The following is a 20,016-nucleotide window of genomic DNA, read 5'->3' on the forward strand; positions in this document are numbered from 1 at the left end:
CGGGCGCCGGGCCAGGCGGGCGGGAGAAGGCGGGCGGCGGGGTAGGAGGGGCGCGGGCGGGACCTGGGGGAGGGCTGCGGCAGCCGGGGGCCGGGGACACCCCTCGGGGGAAGCCCGGCTGACGGCTGCCGTGCTGTGAGGGGGAGAAGGCTGAACGCCGGGCTCTGCAAAAGCCGCTTCTGTCTTCGGGTTCCAGGGGGGTTTCAAAGAGTTTGAAGCGTCTTTCACCTTTAAAACTACCTTTCGAATAGCCAGATGTACCTGCCAGGCGATACCGCGCTTTTACGGTATAATTTGTACGTGTCTACAGTTTGAGTGTTTCCTGTAAAAATCATTTTTATGCGGTACTATAAGGGTTAGGGAAAATGGGGAGTTACGGTATTCTTCAGTAGGTAAACATAAACCAGTAGGTCATGGGAAACGGGAAAACCGGCAAACAGAGCGTTGTTAGACAGAGCTCATTTGTCCTCATCAGATCCGATGCCTTCATCACTGAATTAAATCTCTCGGCTTACAGCCAATGAGTCAATGATCTTTATTCATCTGGAAATACATGGGGCTATTCAGGCACGCTGCATTGAAATTACTGGATCGTTCCAGTCCATTCCGAATACTTACACCAACTCCGCAGAAGTATGGCAAACACATTTCTATCAAAATGAAATACTTTGTTCTTTGTCTTCTGTTCCATACATCTTTGTCAGATATTTCCTCCCAGAAAGTCAATCTACTCATTGTATTTGCCGGGTGGTGTCTGGCTAACATGGATGCTTTTTTTGGCAGCTCGAGCAGCAGCTGAGTGCACACTATACTTCTTTTTCACATCCTTCCCACTGGCATGTTCCAGACCAGGCAGGGATGTTTTTTTCACAAAGCTTTAGCTCAACAACGTTAGTATTTTTATCAGTGTGGCTGCGTAGAATATATTGGAGAAGCCTTTGCACCAACTGTATAACACTAAACACACAACCTCTTTTGCCATGATTGTCAGGCTGCTTTGGTATGTAGTATTTATGCCAGGGAATCCCTATTTTTGCTAAACTTGCATTATTTTCACAGGTAGCTTTTTATGTTTTGATTTATCTCTATTTTATTGTGTGTTCTTGCCTCCTGTACTCGATCCAAATCTGTTAGGAAAATATAGTTTATGCATAAAAGATTCCTAAAAGATCAGGAGCATCACGTTATGTCAGGTGCTCATCAAGTGCGCTGCACCTGACTCTTGCTGTTGAGCATCCTTTTGGGACACAAAGTTCTGTCTTCCCTCGCTACTGGGCTGTTTGCCACGTAAATGTAACTTCTGTGAGGTGGCCTGCTGATGAACCTCCAGCCTGGGAGATCAGACGTCTGCTCGTAATTAGACCAAACTTTTAATCTTTTAATCAGCATAGATGGAATGATCTTGCCTGAATTCCCAGCGTTTGTGGGTCACACAGTGGCGGGGTGGCCTGCGCGGGCATGGGGCTGTCTGCTGGTGACAGAGAAACGATCGAGGAACCGAGCTTCTGCAATCCTGAAGGAACTGCTGAAAACATGTGAATTATGAATATTTCACAGACTTGCAAGTTGTCTGTCTTTTTAACGATGAGATATGAGTGATATTTTTCTACCTAATTTCAAGGTTCTGTTTAAAGTAGTGAGAGCTTTGCAAGGCAAAGCATGCTGTAAACTATGTATTTTTCCCTATCCAAGTGGCTGAAATGGACTCAGATGGTTGTGCAAAACAGCATTTCATGTTTATTGCCACACTGTAATTTTTATTAATTTTTTTTGAAGGAGGTAAGAAGCTATACCAATTTCCTACTGAAACTCACTAATTTCTGTGACCCAAGTTCCGTTTTGCCCTCATTTACGCTCAGAACTGGCAGAGCTGTTGCGTCGCCTTTTCTCCAGGGTGTAATCTGAAGCAGACATTCAACAGGGAAGGAGGTTTTAGTCAAACGGAGGTTTCAGGACTGAAGTTACCGTGGGAAGTACCGGCTGACTTTCCCCGCGGCCTCTCTGCTCCCTCACCCCTCAGCGCAGCCTCCCTCGTTCCGTTCTTCGCTCCGCTAGAGCCTACATCCTGCAACCCCTGCCCCAGAGGGCAGCTGCCTTCCCGCCTGACCAATACAGCACTTAAAACGGCTGTACGATTTTCCAGTAGGCACACTTTTTAGATTAAAATAGTAAAAACGTCGGTTGAAGCCGGCGCGGGAGGCTGCGCAACAGTGTCGGGAAGGCGCGGGAGGCGCGATTTACGGTTCTGCCGTAAAGCAGGCTCGCCCTGGAGCGCGTCGCTGCCGCCCTTGGGAGGTGAGCGGCCATGAGCGGGAATGGCGGGAGCAAGGCCCTGGAGCTGCTGCGGTCCCTGCCCAGGGTCAGTCTGGCCAACCTAAGGCCCAGTCCAGGCTCCAAAAAGCAGGTGAGTGCCTGTAGCTGGTCGGGTGGGTTGCGGGTATGCTTTCCCTCCGGCGGCAGGACTCTCGGCGGCGTTTGCCTCGGAGGCTGTGAGAAAGCTTTTGGGGAGGCTGCGGCAGGCCTGGGAGAGCGGCCCGGACAGAGCAGGCCTGGGAAGGCGGAGGAGTGAGAGGCAATGTTGTGTTTGTTGGCCCTGTTCTTGCCCTTGGCTTGTCTTCTAGCCGGCATGTGTGGCTGTCCCTACAGAGAACGGGCTGGTGAGTGGCCCTCGCTAAAGCGCAAGGCCGTCGTTGGGGGGCAGGCAGAAACAGTAAAAAAGTATGGAATACCGAGTATTTATAGGATGGAGTAATAACATTTGAAAAGGCTTAGAATGGAAAGGACTGTGATGCCAGCCAGTGCTTCTTGTTACTGTTGATTCATTGAAAACAAAACTGAGTGTTCTCTGTCGCTTGTAAAGTGATAGAGGCGTAAAGAAGAGAAACCAGGAAGAAACCCACCTGGTTTAGGGGAAGTGTTAGGGAACAGGGGGTGAGGTTCAAGGGCTAGAGTCATCGGAATAGAGAATTGACAGGGAGCACCAAGCAGCACTGCCCTGTGCTCAAGGCTCCCTAGGGATCCCGGCAGAGCTGACAAGTGCTACATAGTTGTAACCCCTTAGACCTGTGACAAGACAAGAGAATGGAAATTCCTCCTCCCTGCAGCTGTTGAGGTTCTGTCAAGTTACTTCATTTAGAGCTGTGAACATCCAGCTTGGCCAGGATCAAGCAAAGCTGAAAGAAGCAGCCTTGTACAAGGCTGGAGTGGTGATTCTTAACGTTTTTCAAAATAGTCCTGGCTTCCAAATGGTATTTTCAGGCTTAGCATCCAGAAGTTATGAGATAATCTGAACTTGAGGTTTACTAGAACTGATGCTTTCCTGCTGGTCTTTGGTCTCAGGACTTTTTGTCTTTCAAGCTAGCTGTTGGGTTTAGGAAAACACCTTTTAGTTTTGAAAATAGAGGTTTTTGTTTGCTCACTCTGTCTTCAGCCAGTAACTTGCAACTGCATATAGGAAATAAGCATTTTTCCCCATATTATTCTAACTGTTTGCTTTCAGTTAGAGTTTGCACAAGTGACCTCAGCTCTGTTTCTCTGGTGTTTTTCTTTTGGTGCCTGACAGCCTTATTCAGTGATCAGTGAAGTTCTCAAATAAGGAGATTTAAGAGCATTTGACTTTACAAACAGAAGTTGCAGGGGAGAAAAAAAAAAGTTTTGATTGGCTCCTTTAACAATCTAAAATCTGGTCAATGTTCTGATTACATTCCATTTGTGATCAGATATTGTTGATGTATTTGTATTAACTAAAGTCAGCGTGTAAGCTGGTGTGCGTATGGGCAACTGCCAGAAAGGGTGAGCCAGCTGTGTCCTCTCTCCAGGTGCTCACACCTGCTGTGTATTTTGTGCTGCTACTAGAGGTTGTGTGGTGAGCCAGAGCAGGGAACTAAACCAGTGCTCCATAACTTTGGAAAACTTGGAGACACAATAAAGAGTGTAGAACATCAAATTTTATGTCCTTGTGGTGTTAGGCCGATAATCAAATACTGTGATGTTACGAGCAGTTTTCAGACCTGAGTTTCACTCAATATTCTCTGCTGCAGTCTAACTGCATAGAGTGATTGTAGGATTAGGGATGCTTGAGGTTTGGCTATCTCAGTGTTGAATAAAAAAAGTGAGAAATTGGAGAAGCTTACTATAGTTTTTTTTAATAATGAATTATTTACATTATTATTATTAATCTAACAGTGACTACGCTGTGACTTAACCAAAGTTAGCTCATAAACAGCACAAATACTGTTCAGAGTGTTTTGCTTTACGTCCTCCCGTGAGGAACACAATGGAAAATAGCAAATGTGTGAGTTGTGTTGTGCAGGTATGAGATTAGTTAGCAACATGACATTGCTCCTTCCACATGCATTCACACTCCAGTGAATGTTAGCTTGAATGGGAAAACCTTGTAAGATCAAATGGATCCATCAAAGCGGTGCACAGGTGTGATTGTGCCTCTTGGAGCTGAACAGTGAACTCTACCCCATGCAGCATGGCAGCAAGGATTCTGAAGCTTGTGGCTCTGTCTTATCCCTGACAAAGCATGAGAAAATAAAAATGAGCCTCAGTGCTGCAAATTCTTCAGTATATGAATTAAATGAAGTCACCTTACACACACACACAAAAAAAATATTAGTTAGGTCAGAGTGAGCTGGCACCGCTGCATTTAATAGCAGTTGCTCCCAGCTGCTTTCCACCCTTGCTTACTGACTGTTTTGTAATGGTCCAAATGACCTGGATTTGAAATTAAAAAAAAAAAAAAAAAAAGGTTTTACCTTTGCTTATCTCTTTGATCCCGTTAACCATTTATCTGTGCAAGTGCTTCTGCTGGCACAAGTAGGAGGTGAGTGCAAGAGGATTGCTGAACTGCTACTTTTGGGTGCAATGCCAATTTAAAGTGTTCAGGAAACTGATAGCTTAGTATCACAGTCTCAATTTTAAAAAATAATAAAGGTTTAAAATACAATCTTCTCTTTTGGTTTGTAGTCAGTAGAAATTGCAACAACTGCAGAGTCTCTTTAGAAAGTCTGAGTCCATGAAAAGAATTATATGTGTGCATAGCATATAAAGTCTCTTCCTCTGCCCCTTGAAATAGAATTGATTTTTTTTTTTTCCCTTTTTAAAAAAATTTCTTTTTTCATTGTCTGTTGGAAAACTTCTGAGCAACTTTTTAATGAAATAGGAGGAAATATCAATATCGGGAAATCAGTTCAGGAAAATTCTCTAATTTGGAGAGTGCAGGATTTAAGAGGTAGGATTAAATACTAGTATTCCTTTTATCACAATATGTGTTCTTGTAAACTTTCAGACTATTTGCCTGTTTTCAGACTATTTTCAGACTGTCTGCCTGGAGCTGCTTTTTTGACTGTTTCCCCTTAGAAAAGAGATATCTCTTAATTTTTTCCCCAAGAATCAGCATTTTGTTCAGTCATTTATATCTCTGAAACCTTATGTTTTATAGATACTTGTCTCCAAAGTGGTTGGCTAAATATATCGTTGATTGTTTTCAAGGAGAGAAGACGTGGCCGTGGAAGATACAGAGGTAGGAAGTGCGGTCGAGGTCACAAAGGAGAACGACAGAGAGGAAATCGCCCCCGATTAGGCTTTGAGGGTGGTCAAACTCCATTTTACTTGGCCATACCAAAATACGGGTTTAATGATGGACATAGGTAAGGTGTTTTTGTTTTTGTTTTTTTTTTCACATTTGCTCAGAAATTAATCATTGTCTGCTTTTTTGATCTTTCTCCTGAAGCCAGAATCTACTATGCCAAAACAGGATTCACTGAGAATGAGAAATTCCTCTCAGGTTGTTAGCTTCCTTACCAGCAGAATCTCACATTTCTTGTGAGATTTTTTTTTTTTTTTAAATTTATTTATTTTCTGGTGGTGTTTTTTTGTTTTTTTTTTTTAAAGCTTTGTTTATTTACCCTTTTCTTTGCACAATCCCTCATACGTAGCAGTTTACCCTTCCTCCTACAGCTGAGTGCATTTCTTCTCTTGGATTGCTCCTCTATCCATGCTTGTTTCTCACTGTGCCTGTCTGCACAGCAGATAACCTGTTGAACTGACTGGGAACAGTCCCATTGACTCTACTGAAGATGCTGGGCATGGAAGTGTAATCCAAAGCCTTGCTTTGTTATTTCTCTTTGCTTTATTCACCTGAAGCTCTAATCTGCTGCTAGCCAAACAATTCTGCTTCTCTTCATGGCTTTTTTAGCCTTGCAACACTGCAGTCTTTGTCTGTCTGCACTCCATCTGTTCCACCTAGGATCTTAACAAGCTCTTTAATATCAAGTCTATTGGATGAAGCCCTTAAGTCATCTGTCACAGCTGTTCTCCTCAGACGTTCTGCCTTTTTTGACACTTCCTTCTCCTTTTTACATTGTGCTTGTTTGTTCCATGTCCTCCTTTTGGCTTTTTAATGTTTAAAATTATTCTTCTAACCAGTCACTGTTCTTAGCTGGAGCTCTGTATGCCAGTGTTTTATTGATTTCCCTGATGATATTGACAATTACAAATATTTTTGTTTGGTTTTTTTTTGTTGTTTAAAGTCAGTTTTGTTTGCTAAGATAGCATGTATGTTAACCTTAACCACTAACCATTTTGTTGCTTTTAGGTATGTCATGAAGGCATTGTGTGGATACAGAAGTTGTTATAGGCAGTAGTAACAAAAACATGCCACATGTAGCAGACAGTTCAAGAGTGAAAGGACTTATGTGAATTTATTTGTGAATTGTTAAACTTATAGTTTGCTTTTATGTTTCATTTGCTGTTGCAACTTTATCAAATAGCTGTGCATTTTCATATTTCCGTTCTTTATGCATGCAGTGTAACCTACAGCCCTGTCTGGATTATCAGAGGTTTTCTCTGTCAGTCTTACTAGTTTTGAAGTGTGATTCAAACTGTATTTCCAAGTACTGTCATTTCTTCCTCTTTGCTTAACTTATTATAGGAGTAAATGAGAAGCACTTTTGATAGCTGAAGAGACAGCGTAGATCTTCAGTCCAGCAAAGGAAATGCTGCAGAATGCAGGCACTGAGCTGCTTTTGTTTATAGTGGTCACAACTTTGTGAATAATCAACAGCAAAAATCCAAGTTTCCGCAGTGACAAGAAATTAATAGTATCTTGCCCCTTTTAACCATCTCTGAGGGCACGAGGAAACAAAAAAAAAAGTGCTGTGTAATTTCTTTTCAGTGTTGTTGGCAAAATTTCAGTGCCAGGCTACTGTAAATGTTTTTCTGGTGAACATTCTAAGTGCACTTGAGAGAAACTGTCCTGGGAGGATGGGAGCATGCTGAACAATGTCTCTGCCTGTTTATCTTCACCTCACTCTTTCTGTCTGCAGTGGTGTTCCTCTACTTCTTGAACTTTTGCTCTGTTAGAAACTGACAGTGCAAACCCTGTTGCTTGTCTTACTTTGCTTGCCAATAGCAAAGATAACCTTTTCAGTTTTTCTGCTACTGTTCACAGATTTCCAATAGCAGCGGTTAAACTGGTTGTATTAGAAGGTTTTGAGCATCCACATAAATGGTGTGCAGTAGGCATAGACACTGGGATGGGGAAAGCTATTCTAAGGATTGGTTTCTGTAGTAAAGTTAGAACTTCATAAAGTGCAAAAGTGAATTTTGCTGAAACTGATGGCTAGTGACAAAATATTGCGATTTCTTTGGGAGGTATGGGTTAATGTGTGTTTTCTCAATATTTGTCTCCCTTGATGGCATTTTGAGGAAGATTTCATTCAGTCCTTGTGAGATGTCGGGTACAGCGGTAATTGACTGGAAAAATCTTGCTGGATACAGGCAAGCTATGCAGGAGCATAGCTATGCAGGGTTTGATTGATAGTATTTGGCTAGATTTTTATGGGAGGGGAGGGTATATTTGGTTTTGACTGTATATTTTATCAGATTTTCTGAGTCTATCAGTGAAGCTACCACGCTGGATTCACTTTGAAGATAGCAGTTATTTAGAATCTTGTTGGCTTACCAAGAAATGCTGACACTTCAAGTTCTTAATCTTTTTTTTTTTTTTTTTTTTCTTCCTTAAACCATTCAGCAGGTAGAGAGGTATTCTGGAGTAGATTGAGCTCAGCAACAGCAAAATTATTGATGTCATATTGGAAGTGGGGGTGTGTGAACAAACCTGAATGCATAATGGAGTCTTGGGCTGTAACTAGGTCTTGTATTTGTGTAAATTTAAACTTAAAATTTTGACTTATGGATGGGTCTGGTTTAAACATTTACTTGGTAGTTTTAGGAGTAGGTAGAAAATGGAATACAATGTATGGTATCTCAGTTAACCAGTTCCTACTAAAGCTTAAATTTTGTAAACTTCTCATTGTTTTGTTTTTGTGGTTTTGTTTGTTTTTTTTTTCTTCTCTGTCCAGCCTCAGACGTCAGTATCAACCACTCAGTCTTCAGAGGCTGCAGTACCTGATTGATCTGGGTAGAGTTGACCCAACGCAACCAATTGACTTAACGCAGCTCACTAATGCCAGAGGCGTAACAGTGCAACATCTCAAAAGGGATTATGGTGTCCAGCTGGTGGAGGAGGTATGCATTCAAGACACTTACTACTTCAGGCAGTATAAAGCCTTGGGTTTTCAGTTTTTCCGTACTAGGCTGTCAGATTGTCCTTCCCCTGTTTTGGAAGTGTCTTTGCTTTTCTAAATTAGTTTGCTGTGGGGGTTTTGTGGTAATAAGTCCACTAGAGGGCACTGTGTGTTAGCAAAAAAACCAACCCGGTATGATGTTTTACAAGCTGACAGACTACAAAAGTAGTAGTTAAGGAGCACATAACAAGAGGTCGAACGAGTATTTTACAACAGAAGACTAAAATATACTGAAAGAAATCTATGAATATTTCAGATGGGCATGCTTTTTTCATTCAACCCAAGCAATTTGGTTACCTGTCTTTGTGCAGGGAACAGACAAATCATAGTATTTTGCAGTATGTAATGTTTCTTACAACTTTGCAGGGAAGAATAAATGTATGTCCTAAAATACTCATTTTAATGTTACTCTGATATGTGTTGAAATTTACAGGGTGCTGATATCTTTGCAGCAAAAGTAAATATTGAAGTGCAGAGGGCATCTGAGTTAGCAATTGCAACCATAGAAAAAAATGGAGGTGTTGTAACAACATCATTCTATGATCCAAGAAGTCTGGGTAGGAGGTTTTTTTTTTCATTTCTGACTACTTTTTATCTATCTTTATTTATTTATTTATTGAATGTGTGAAGATTAAATGATCCAAATCAAAGTTTCAAACATAGTTTATACTGGACAATCATCCACTTCTACCCTAAAAGCATCAGCAACACATTGTTATACAAACATTGAACTGTAATGAATCCTCAGTTTTGCTTTTTTTTAACTGTTCACTGGTTTAGCCCTACCAGTGTTAGCAATCATTTACCAAAGAGTCAGGTAAAAAAATCCAAGTAACTTTGTAAATAGCTTTGTCCTCTGACTCTCTCATGTGTTTAATAACCCCAAGAAAATTCAGGAAAAAAAAAGGTTTAAACTGTGGATGTTTATATTTTTAATTTAAAATACTTTTCCAGTTAAAATAAGGAAACAGCTAGGTTGCAGAAGCTCAGAATCGTTACAGTCAAAATGGCTATTGTTTTCAGAACACTTTCACTGAAGAATGAGGCTTTGCTTTGCTTGAGGCTGCATCCTGCCTAATATTCATTCATGCAGTTTTTATTGACAATAATGGAGCTTTCATGTATGAATGAGGCTGAGAACAAAAGGAATAGACATTTTTAGTGTGCAAAATAAGTTACCCTGCAGCGATACAAGTTTTTTTTTTTTCCAATCCAGAAAATAATTGAAATATTAAGGTTAAAAGTAATGGAATGTAATTTGCCAGACCCAGTAAAACTTAAGGAGAAGAGGATAGTCTCCTATGATGACTAAATAGGTGCACATGCCATTGATTCTTTATTTAAAATACTTATGGAAACAATAAATTAGACATTTGTTTCTACACTTTGTAGGTAGCCATGCAAATGCATTGCTTCTAACCTGGAAGTCAGGCCTTTAAATAAATGGTGACGTGTAGCTTAGATAGTGTATCTTTCCAAAGTAGGCATTCTAAATATAATAAAGTAACAATTCATCCAGATTGTCATTGTAAATATCAGTCAAAACAGAGTTGTTTAAGTGAAACTTGTAAAGCACCATCTTATCCTGTACAAGAATATTCTTAAGGTTTGGTTTTTTGCTTGATACTTTTTACTAAGAGTTTAATAATTTATTTAGCACAAAATACTAAATGAGGACATGTCATTTAATGTCTTTAAATATGTATTATAAAGTATAGTATCTAATTTTCTCTCATGTTTGCCCACAGAAATTTTATGTAAGCCAGTAGTATTTTTTCTGCGTGGTCAGCCTATTCCAAAGCGAATGCTTCCACCCGAAGATCTAGTCCGTTACTACACAGATGCCAGGAATCGTGGGTACCTGGCGGATCCATCTAAGGTTGCAGAAGCCAGGCTTGAACTTGCCAAGAAATACGGTTATGTTTTACCAGACATAACAAAGGATGAACTCTTCAAAATGTTAAGCATGCGCAAGGATCCTAGACAGATATTTTTTGGTCTTGCTCCAGGATGGATCGTAAACATGGCAGACAAGAAAGTTCTAAAGCCAACTGACGAGAAGCTGTTAAAATACTATAGCTCGTGAATTCAGGACTGGGGACAACTGCAGGTGTACAGGAAACATCTGGGTATGAAATAATGGATATGAAGTGCTGTTTGTTTTCTTTAAGACTCCTGTTGTACTAGTCAAAACATAAATTTTTGTTTATGTAATCTTTTGGTGTAACTCTCAACTTCTTTGTTGTCATAATACAGTGTATGAAAAGTCTTAACATTTAGAAGCAGTGTTGAGTCTGACATGAAGTGTGTGTTTGGGCACTTTCTCTTGTGATGATTTGGCAGTTTTTTCAGACAAAATGTTTTGGTTTTGCATTTATTTCAGAGGATGATTCCAAAAAGTAACTTGACCTAATAATTATTTTATTTCCTCAATTTAAAATCAGAAACATGGCTATACAAAACTAATATTAGTTTTATAGTCATGTTACATAATATTGCATCTTTAGAAAATGGTATCTTGAATACCTCTAAGAGGTAGACCATCTATTTTTGGATCGGGAAAATTAAAAACAACTAGAAATAACAAAGTATAGAAGAATTCATTAACCTCTTCAATTCCATAACAATGTTTTGGATTTTGCTACTGTCATCAGTAGCACTAGAGCTTGAGAGGTCTTGATCTTTGTCTTATTCCTTCAGATGGAATTGAGAAAGACAGGATGTGCAGTTTAAAAGAACTTTCTATCTAATTTTTTTTTTAAAAAAGATAACTATCTTAAATCAGTGGCTTTTATTATTCAAAAGGAATTTAAAACTTGTCCAGACACAAATGCAATGTTGTTAATAAAAATGCATAGCAGAGTTCAGAGTCAACGAATATTAGGCAGTGAGAGTAGATTGTGGAGCATGGGGATGTGATGGACAAAGTGCACCATTAGGGGTCAGTTTTCAGCTTGATCACAGATTGTATATGTGGTAGTGGACAAATTAATTTCAACGTTGTGAAAAGTTATGAACAAATTAGTTTTATGGGAAAAAGTATTTTAATCACAGCAACTTGATACAATCTTGAAAAATATTTTCCAACAAATGTTTGTTCCATCAGTCTTCCCAGAGTACTGCATTAGTGCTATGCAAGAGTATCCCAGGTGTCATATGGAAGCTTAGGATTGGGCATTTGGGATAATGAACCAAGCAGTAAATTGAAAGGTGAGCGAAGAGATTAAGTTAATCTATCAGAACTTGATCTGGCTCATCAGAAGTTAATGAGATGCTTAATAATTACATGAACTTTGGTAGAAGCTGAATTTGGCTTTAAAAAAGGGATAATTTGGTTATTAGGATGCAGGAAACAGTCCGGAAGACCAGAACACAAGAATAAGTCTCGCTTTCCAATTTTCCTGTGCCTTTGGAAATGCTACTTGTAGTTTCCTGTAGCTGCCAAACCATCACATCTTCTAGGGGAAGCCATCTGAGTGCCAGAATCTCCTGTTTCTTCTGTATAACACCTGTATTTCACTTGTGCCTCATGGAGGAAAAAAAAATACATTAAAAAATACCTTATTTTTCTTTCAGAAAATAACAAGAAGCGGATGAATTTTTTGTTGGTGTTTGTCAGCCAGCCCAGATTTTTGCTTCGCTCAACCAACTGCCTTGTCAAGTAATATGAGCATCTGTAATCACAAACTGAAATTTGAAATTCTATTCACATGCTGATTAAATAATCTGAAATCCAGAGATTTACAGTGGAAGGTCACTAATTTTTGACAACTTGCTCTGTAGCTTCTGAGGTCCGTTGTTAATGTGTTAGATGCTATCAGTAATGGTCATTCTCCTGACTTGTGGTTTAAGTATAGGTGAAACATAGCAAAACAACACCAATATAAAATTGGATTGTGAATAGCAGGAATTTGGTCTTAGTGGTGTTAACATTCATGTTTTATAAGGTGCACAACACTTTGGCACATTAAGAATAATACCGTGTGCCAAAAAAAGTATAGCTAGTGTTAACTTGAATGTGAAGTAAATAACTTTCTCACTTTAGATGTATCCTGTTCTGCATCCTGATGATTGTTGGTTTGGAAACTTAAATGACAAGCAATACTTTTTTTTTTTACTTTTTTTTTTCTCTTTGTTATTACAATACTACAGCCTCCATTTGGGAAGGAGTTGGAGGGGGGGAAGAGTATTTATTGCCTTCCCTTATTTGTGCCATAATGTTTCTGTTTTTATGAATCGATTCACAATTGTATTTTGTGGAGGTGGTGGTACTCAACAGGAAAGCTACTTAACTGGAAGCGAAGAAGGAAGTTAGTCATATTAGTGAAGACCAGGAGACAAAAGTGTTTATGTATCATTGTGTATTTTTGGGAGGAGAAGAGGGGGGGAGGCAACTTTGTTTCCACTCCTGCTCTTTGTATTAAAATGAACAAATTGCTTTCAGTAATTTTGTTTTCTAAGTCAACTTATTTGATATACACACGCGTGCACGCGCTGGTTTCTGTAGGTTTCTAAATGGTTTTCAGGTGAAAGGGTAACTTGGATAAAATGATAACAGTGAAAGAAAGAATGAAAACAGGAAACAGATGTCTGGTGACGTCGAGGGATTGGATAGCACTTTTTCAGTGCACGACGTCTTAGTCACAAGGCAGCTGTATCCTGGCTCTGATACTACAACGCTACAAATACCTTGGAGCCAAAACAGCCACGTTCCACGAAATCCGGTCATTCTACTTTATAAAGGTGATCTTTTATCATCTTATAATTAGAGAGGGCAAAAAGGGCTGTATGTTGCTTTATTTAAAATATGCAATGCTCGTCCTTTTTTTTTCTCTCTTCTGTTTACAGTAGCTAGTATTTTATAATGATTGTTCTGATTTTTATTTACTAATGAAAAAGTGACAAGGCTATAGAGGATTTCCTGTTCATTTTATCTCGTCAGGAACACAAGTCTCCTGTCAACTGAATACAGAATTATCAAAAGCACAAGTAAGTTATTGACAAGGTTTCTAATAAATCCATAATAAACAGCCTCCCAATGGACTGTTTATATGAGAGTCAGTCTCACTGATGCGAGACTCTTAGGCCAGCACTGGCTCTAAGGCGATTCTCTTTACTAAGGAATATGTACCATGTTTTCTTGTTCATAAGATGAATGATTGCTTTGGATATCCTGTTTTGATAGGGGTTTTTCATATGCAACAATGTGTTACACAGCAAGAAGCACCCAATCTGCTGTAACCGGAAAAGCACTATCGAGTAGCTGAGGAAAAGAAACTTTATTTGTGACAGAAAATACTGAAAGTCATGTCAGTTCTTATCAACAACATCATACTTTTGAATGGTTCCTTGATAAAAGCTGATTACATATGTGAGACTAAAATAAAAATAGAGGCCTCTGAAGAGTACATACCTTGTTATATCATAACTTGATAATTAGAAATCACCTGTCTCTTACAAGGTGGACTAACAGTCACGCTACCCTTACAAGTGCCTTACTGCAGATGCAAAATGAAGCGAGTTAAAAATAAATGCATTTCCCTTTTACCTACATGTACAACAAAGACATACTGGCTTTTAATTAATTGTACTTCATAGTGCAGTATTCGTGTTTAACAACCAAAAGTTCACTGTACCATTCACTGATTTCCAAAAAGGAATAAATGCAATAAATCGGTGGCCCTGATCTGGATCTTCGCTGGCAACGTGCCAACATTGTTTTGACATCCGAGCATAATTGATGTTGGTGCTCCAGGAAGTCATATAGAAGTGATCAATTAAGAAGATAGCTTCCCATTGCTATTGTATTATTTTCTGGTTTACTGCTAAAACATAAAATGCTAATACAAAGCTAATTTTGCACTGTTGAACACTCACAAGTTCTGTAAAAAATTGTCTCTAATTTGAAATTGTTGCATGAGTTTTGTGTTATAAATATTTTGGTGTTACATTTATCTAAAATAAGAAAGATGCTGAGTTTGTCCAAAATGGCCAATTTAATATTCCATGTGCAGATTTATTTCTTGATCAGTGATCAGATGGGAATAGTTTTACATAACTCGCAGTCCGTACTTCGGTTTATTGTGTTCTAGTTTAGTCTATGAAAAGATGTAGTTAGAAGTCCTAGTGTGACAGAATTCTTACCTGTAAGGAAAATTACAACCTTTTTAAGCTCCTTCATCTAGCCCAGGTGGCCCGTCTTGGTCTTTTGTAGTAGAAATATACAGCATTGTCTAAGGAATTACTGGTTTCTCAGTGGAAGCAAACTCTCCTCAGATCTGTTCTCTCTCCTTTGGTTAATACTCCCTCTGTTGCATCCGCGTCTTCCCGAGGTCTCTTCTCACTTCTCCCGTTGTAGTGGTGGGAACTACAGGGCTCAGTCATTCTCACAGTGTCATCCTGTCTGGCCCACTCTGGGTTTGAAAATCTGGTTGTTTTATGTGCCTCTGCAGCAGGAAAAGTGTTGACCATTCCTGCATCTGTGTATACGAGGGGGATTTTCGTGGCCTGAGTTTCCTGGACTGGTGTTGCTTTTGTTTTTAAAAATGTCAACATCAATGTTGTTTACTTGTTAACCTTGTAGATTCCAAGGCACACATCAACCAAGTTAGAGGAACCTTTGAGTAATAGATTCAGAGTTTACTCAGAGTCGAGGAACGCTCCTAGAAGGGTGTCCGTGCACTTAACTCGGAATTACACACACTAGATACAAGTCTTGAGGGGTAGGCAATTTTGCATTCAATGCATCAGTGCCCAAATCAGTCTCTTCTTGCACTTTTGGAAACCCAGACTCCGTAAGGTTGATTCTGATTTCATAATAGGATTCTCCTAATCTATAAATAAGGGCAAGTGAAAGTCTGCTGTTTCTTGATGTTTATATTTTCGCTGTTATTCCTTGGGCAGGTAATGACAGCTAGAGATTGGTGTACACACAGCTGTCTATGAAAAGTAAGTTGATGTGTAGATTTGCAGTAAACTAATTCTTTATTGTTTGGGGTTTTTTGGATGGTTTGTTTTTTTTTTTTCTTTGTGATGCTAGTGTAGTTTGCCCTACTCCCAGTGTGGAGTACCTTAAATTAAGAAAATAAATTTGCTCTTAATATCTGACAAGGGAGATGCTTTCTTTACTTTGTTGAATGTATCGGTGGTCCAGAGCTTCAAAAGTTGGAATCGTATAGCAAGATACTGTCTTAATTTAAAAATTAAGGCAAGTCTAAATTTACATTGCTCACATGTAGACAATTATTTCAGCTCATTTCATATTCAGTAGAAATCTGATTGATGCAGTCAGTGGGGCCTGGAGAATCGCTGCGTTTAGCCTGAAGCAGACATCTGAGCAACTAAATTGCTCAGGCCCCACTGACTGTGACGGTAGCTTTAACAAACAGTGCACCTGTATACACCTAAAACGGAAGTATCTGGAACTGAATCCCACTCTGTGTTTGCAGTGACCCAGGATACCTGAAGTTAATGGTGCGAAGATCTCCTTGTGGATCACCAGTCACCAGTGTGGACTGCCTACCTCAGCAGGGGGAACTTCAAAAGTTTGATGTGCTAGGTTGTGTTCATCTTTGAAAATAAGCGTGCTAATTTAATAAACAAGTCAGAGGACATCTTGGTGCCACAAGAGGTGAAATGCTGGCAGTTAGATGACCCGTATTACTTTACAACTATTGGAGAACACAGCTTTTCCAGGATACAGGGATTAGTGTCATCCTCACTGAGAAGACTGACACTTTCAGTGTGTGTGATTCCCGGTTCACAGCTCTGCACTGGTATTGGCATTCAAAATTTGTCTATCTGCCTTCTTTGGCTCTCCTTGCTGATATTTGTACTGACTCTGATGTATTGTGTTTCCTCTGTAAGCAAAACATGGAAATGAAAGTTGCTTAAACTTGGAAATGAGAAAAAAAATGGAAGAGAGGTGTCCTCTGAGGTGTCTCCTTCAGTAAATGGTGCTTGCAATGGTCAGAGAAGGTGACTGAGATACTTAAACACAATGTTATCTCACTGCCTTCTGAGAACATGCAGACCAGGGTGTCTCTTAGGGGTTCCTCTTACAACTGCTGTGATTGATTGTGTTGTGTGTGTATAAAAGCCGGACTTGGAACTGATCTTTCTACAGATTTTGACTTGCCATTGCTCCTATTTTCAGTCATTTCTGGGTCCCTAAAACTTCATAGATGCATTTGGTTTTTCATGCATAGGCAATAATTAATCTTCTTTTTTGGTGTGTTTCTTTGGGGGTTTGGTGGTAGGGGTTTTTGTTTGTTTGTTTGTTTGGTTTTGGGTGGTTGTGGTTTGTTTGTTTTTTTTTTTTTTGGCAAGGTAATCGCACTAATCACCACAGCAGGCAGTTTGGGTATGGGCTGTGTACTAGGCTTGAGACTGTTCCAGTCAAAATATTATTCTGCTGGTTTTGTGTTGGGCTTGGCTGGCTTGACATTGCTGCCGCCCTGACTTCTAGGACTTGTGAAATGTCCGGGCTAATTGTGACTTTGTTGTTGGGTTTTGTTGTTATTGTTGTTGTCGGAAGGGTCCAGCCCTTCTAGGTTCATCATTAACGACAGGTGTTTACTGTGGAATGATCATGAAATGAATGACTGTAAGGGAGGATGCGAACGTGTTGCAAAATTCTATCTGGGTCAGGGTTTTTTTGCACTCATTCATATGTATCTGAGGGAATCGAAGCACTGGGATGCTATGATTTTGTCTTTATTCATTGTGGAAAAGCTTGGCTGCCCATTAAAAGAACCTAAGAAGAAAATGGAGGGTAAAAAGCTGTCAAGCCATTTTTGCTGCTTCTTGTGAAAAGTGCTTGCTTTCCCAGTTCGGACTGTTGCTCTCAACTGAGCTGGATGACTTTGCTTGCAGCATATGAGGAAACTGCAGTGGCAGCAGGCCACTGTGGGCAATGGCATGCAGCTGTGGTGCTGTAGTTGGCCCTAGAGAAAGAAAAGATAATCTGTGCAGACTTGGGAACATGAGAAGCAAGGGATGAAAGTCTCCATCTGAAGAGATTCTAAAATTGGAACCATACGAGTAATCTGCAAACACCACTGAAACTCTGCTGTGTGTTTAATTACTCTTTGTTTTTGCTGACTGTACTGTTATGAGCTGTAAGTATTCAAGAAATCATTTAAAGAATACATTTATGTTTTCTTTGTTGTCCTTAGAGTTTTCAGCCCTGCAGGGATCTTGTTTCCAAGCATTGTTCCTGTATCCAGCAAGACTAGAAGCAAGTTTAAGAAGTGGGAGCCAGAATTTTTGTGTGATGGCATTATTCCAGGAACTGGTGCTTTAGTATAAACAGTAAATACTGTGAGGCTTGCAAAACACTTACTGATTCATTGCTTATACCCTGCTGATGTACTCATTGTTTGAGAGCATAACTGCTCTGCTGTCTCTGCAGTTGACCATGCAGTCATGTCTCCTCGGCATGAAACAAACATGCTGTTGTTTCCAGCATCCAAGCCTGAGGGTAACAAATATCGTATTACCAGGTCAATAAAGCATGCCACACAAGCAACATCCTCCTCGGCTCCTTACCCCAAATTATAACACTGCTATGGTCATTCATCATGCTGGGAGTTGCATCTGCTTACTGGGACGGATGGGGAGAAGGTCCAGTGTCCTTCTGGTACAGGCAAGGCTGACACCTAGTGACCAGAAGCGTTTGTTCCTGTGGGAATCACCAGAGTCTGGTTCAGTGGCTATTCACTTTTCTAAGCCTGGAAGGTTTAAACTTAACAGTGAATAGTTCATTTATTTCATCATCACTTTTAACCTTTGTTTTCAGTGTTTCTAGTGTTCTCTTCTAAAGATGAAGTTAAGGTAGCTTGAAAGCTTGTTGAAGCTTAATATTGGAGCCATCAGCAATGAGTTCAGAATATGGTCCTTTTGTGGTTTTCCTTAATAAAATCATGGCTGACCTTGCTGTTTGGATTCTCTTTGCTCATCTTGTTTTAAAGCATCCAAACCCAAGCATAATGGGATATTCTCTGAGTTGCAGAATTTTCTGTCTACTGATGCCTGCTGACCAGGGGTAGAATCTTACAATGACGCTGCCACCTGGAAAGTGCTACCTGCTCCACCATCATTGCAGATCCTGCTGGAAATACTTTTTGTGCCTTAGTGAACTGCATTTTAAAGACAAAGAGTAAAACCCGGCTAACAGAGTCTTCCAGAATGCTTCTGATTTTTCTTTTATTATCTAACATTCCAAGAGCGTAACATACTGCTGAGAATTTTGTGTGACCTTTACTAAAAGGAGTAGTCATATAAATTTGGGGAAGCAGCCCCTTCAATGTGAACCAAAGCAGTTTTCTCCTTGTAAGAATAATTACTGACTCCAAAAGTAGACTGCAGATGTTCTCAGTGGTTCTCCACGTTAATGGGTTTCATATGAAAGTCTACACTGAAGCCCTGAAGAAGCTGCCTTGGAGCAGTCCTTAGGACTGGAGGAATTTTTTGTCCTTTAGATGTCTTCTGTCATATAACTGTTTCTTGAAATATTGGAAATAACCATTCTGGTTGATTCAGCATAACTCTTTGCTACTAGCAATGCGTTTGGCTACACAAAGAGCCAGAGCTCAGTGTTTTTCTGTGGCTGAAAGGAAACTTTGATTCTTCCTGAATGAAATAACTAGGAACTTGCATAAGCCCTATGTTGTTGAACGGAAAAGGCAGGCTCTTTTTCCTTCAGATAATCTTTTATATCTGACTCGGAACTTTACGTATGGCTCAGGTTCTGTATCTGTGGCATGTTTCTAATTAGCCCATGAAAACATAAGGGTTCTGTATGTTAAAATCTGCTAACTGCCTCTGATAGGATGGGCCTCTGGAGAGAGAGCTACAAATTCCCAAGGCAAAAATCTCCATCAGAGGCAGCAGATTGCAGTCTGTGAGCAATATGAGCCTCCAAATAGCCATCGTCTCTCTACAAGTCTGGGATTCAGGTGCTCTGACATCATGTACACAGGAATAATTTTTTTAATGTGGAGTAGTCCACATCATAATGGCCTATCTTTTTCCATCATCACAGCTTTCACAGTTTTGCTCCAGGGCTGCAAGGGCACCACTGAGCCTGATCATCCCCACTTGACCCACCAGCCAGTGTCCTGTTCTCAGCGCCAGGCACCTGCCCTGGTGCCCCTGGCTGCCCCGCTCCTGGCTGGGGTGGTGGAACATGACAGGACGGGCTGCCAGCCCTTGCCCTGCTGTCCCCTCATGGTGCTGTGACACTAGGAATGAGACAAGTAAAACTGTCCAAACACGCACATACAATGCAGTTCTTTTTCCCTGCCCAAAAAAGCGACGGTGCAACCAACGGTGAGTGTCTCAAAACTGTCACCTAGTACCATCTGCCTGAAGGGAAAGCTGCGTTTTCTCACTCGTGTTTGCAGCCGTCCTTGGTGTC

At 40.2% G+C, this 20,016-nt stretch overlaps 2 protein-coding genes across 3 annotated transcripts in view; one reads left to right on the forward strand and one right to left on the reverse strand.

Moving 5' to 3' along the window:
* Positions 1 to 2,250: 2,250 nt before the first annotated feature.
* MRPL15 (mitochondrial ribosomal protein L15) lies at positions 2,251 to 13,507 on the forward strand. The gene is made up of 5 exons (XM_010128103.2): positions 2,251 to 2,404; positions 5,500 to 5,657; positions 8,373 to 8,538; positions 9,031 to 9,154; positions 10,346 to 13,507. The coding sequence occupies exons 1-5, from the start codon at positions 2,306 to 2,308 to the stop codon at positions 10,681 to 10,683; spliced, it is 885 nt and encodes a 294-aa protein (XP_010126405.1). The 5' UTR covers positions 2,251 to 2,305; the 3' UTR covers positions 10,684 to 13,507.
* Positions 5,900 to 20,016, reverse strand: part of LOC104474368 (DGAT1/2-independent enzyme synthesizing storage lipids) — a 688,180-nt gene continuing 674,063 nt past the window's right edge. The window contains exon 6 of one of the 2 annotated variants that reach the window (XM_086740820.1): positions 5,900 to 6,228. In XM_086740820.1, coding sequence (XP_086596946.1) covers positions 6,202 to 6,228 — 27 coding nt within the window. In that variant the 3' untranslated portion in view covers positions 5,900 to 6,201. The remainder of the gene's footprint in view (positions 6,229 to 20,016) is intronic. The other variant, XM_086740822.1, reaches the window with a different exon arrangement.

This window comes from Chlamydotis macqueenii, chromosome 2 (genome assembly GCF_036417535.1).
Source record: "Chlamydotis macqueenii isolate bChlMac1 chromosome 2, bChlMac1.mat, whole genome shotgun sequence".
Lineage (NCBI taxonomy): Eukaryota > Metazoa > Chordata > Aves > Otidiformes > Otididae > Chlamydotis > Chlamydotis macqueenii.

Excerpts from the sequence above, each read along its gene's own strand:
- MRPL15 (XM_010128103.2), top strand. The coding sequence starts at position 2,306 with ATGAGCGGGAATGGCGGGAGCAAGGCCCTGGAGCTGCTGCGGTCCCTG. Across the intron at positions 8,539-9,030 it reads GTGTCCAGCTGGTGGAGGAG|GGTGCTGATATCTTTGCAGC; the intron begins GTATGCATTCAA and ends TGAAATTTACAG. Across the intron at positions 9,155-10,345 it reads CTATGATCCAAGAAGTCTGG|AAATTTTATGTAAGCCAGTA; the intron begins GTAGGAGGTTTT and ends GTTTGCCCACAG.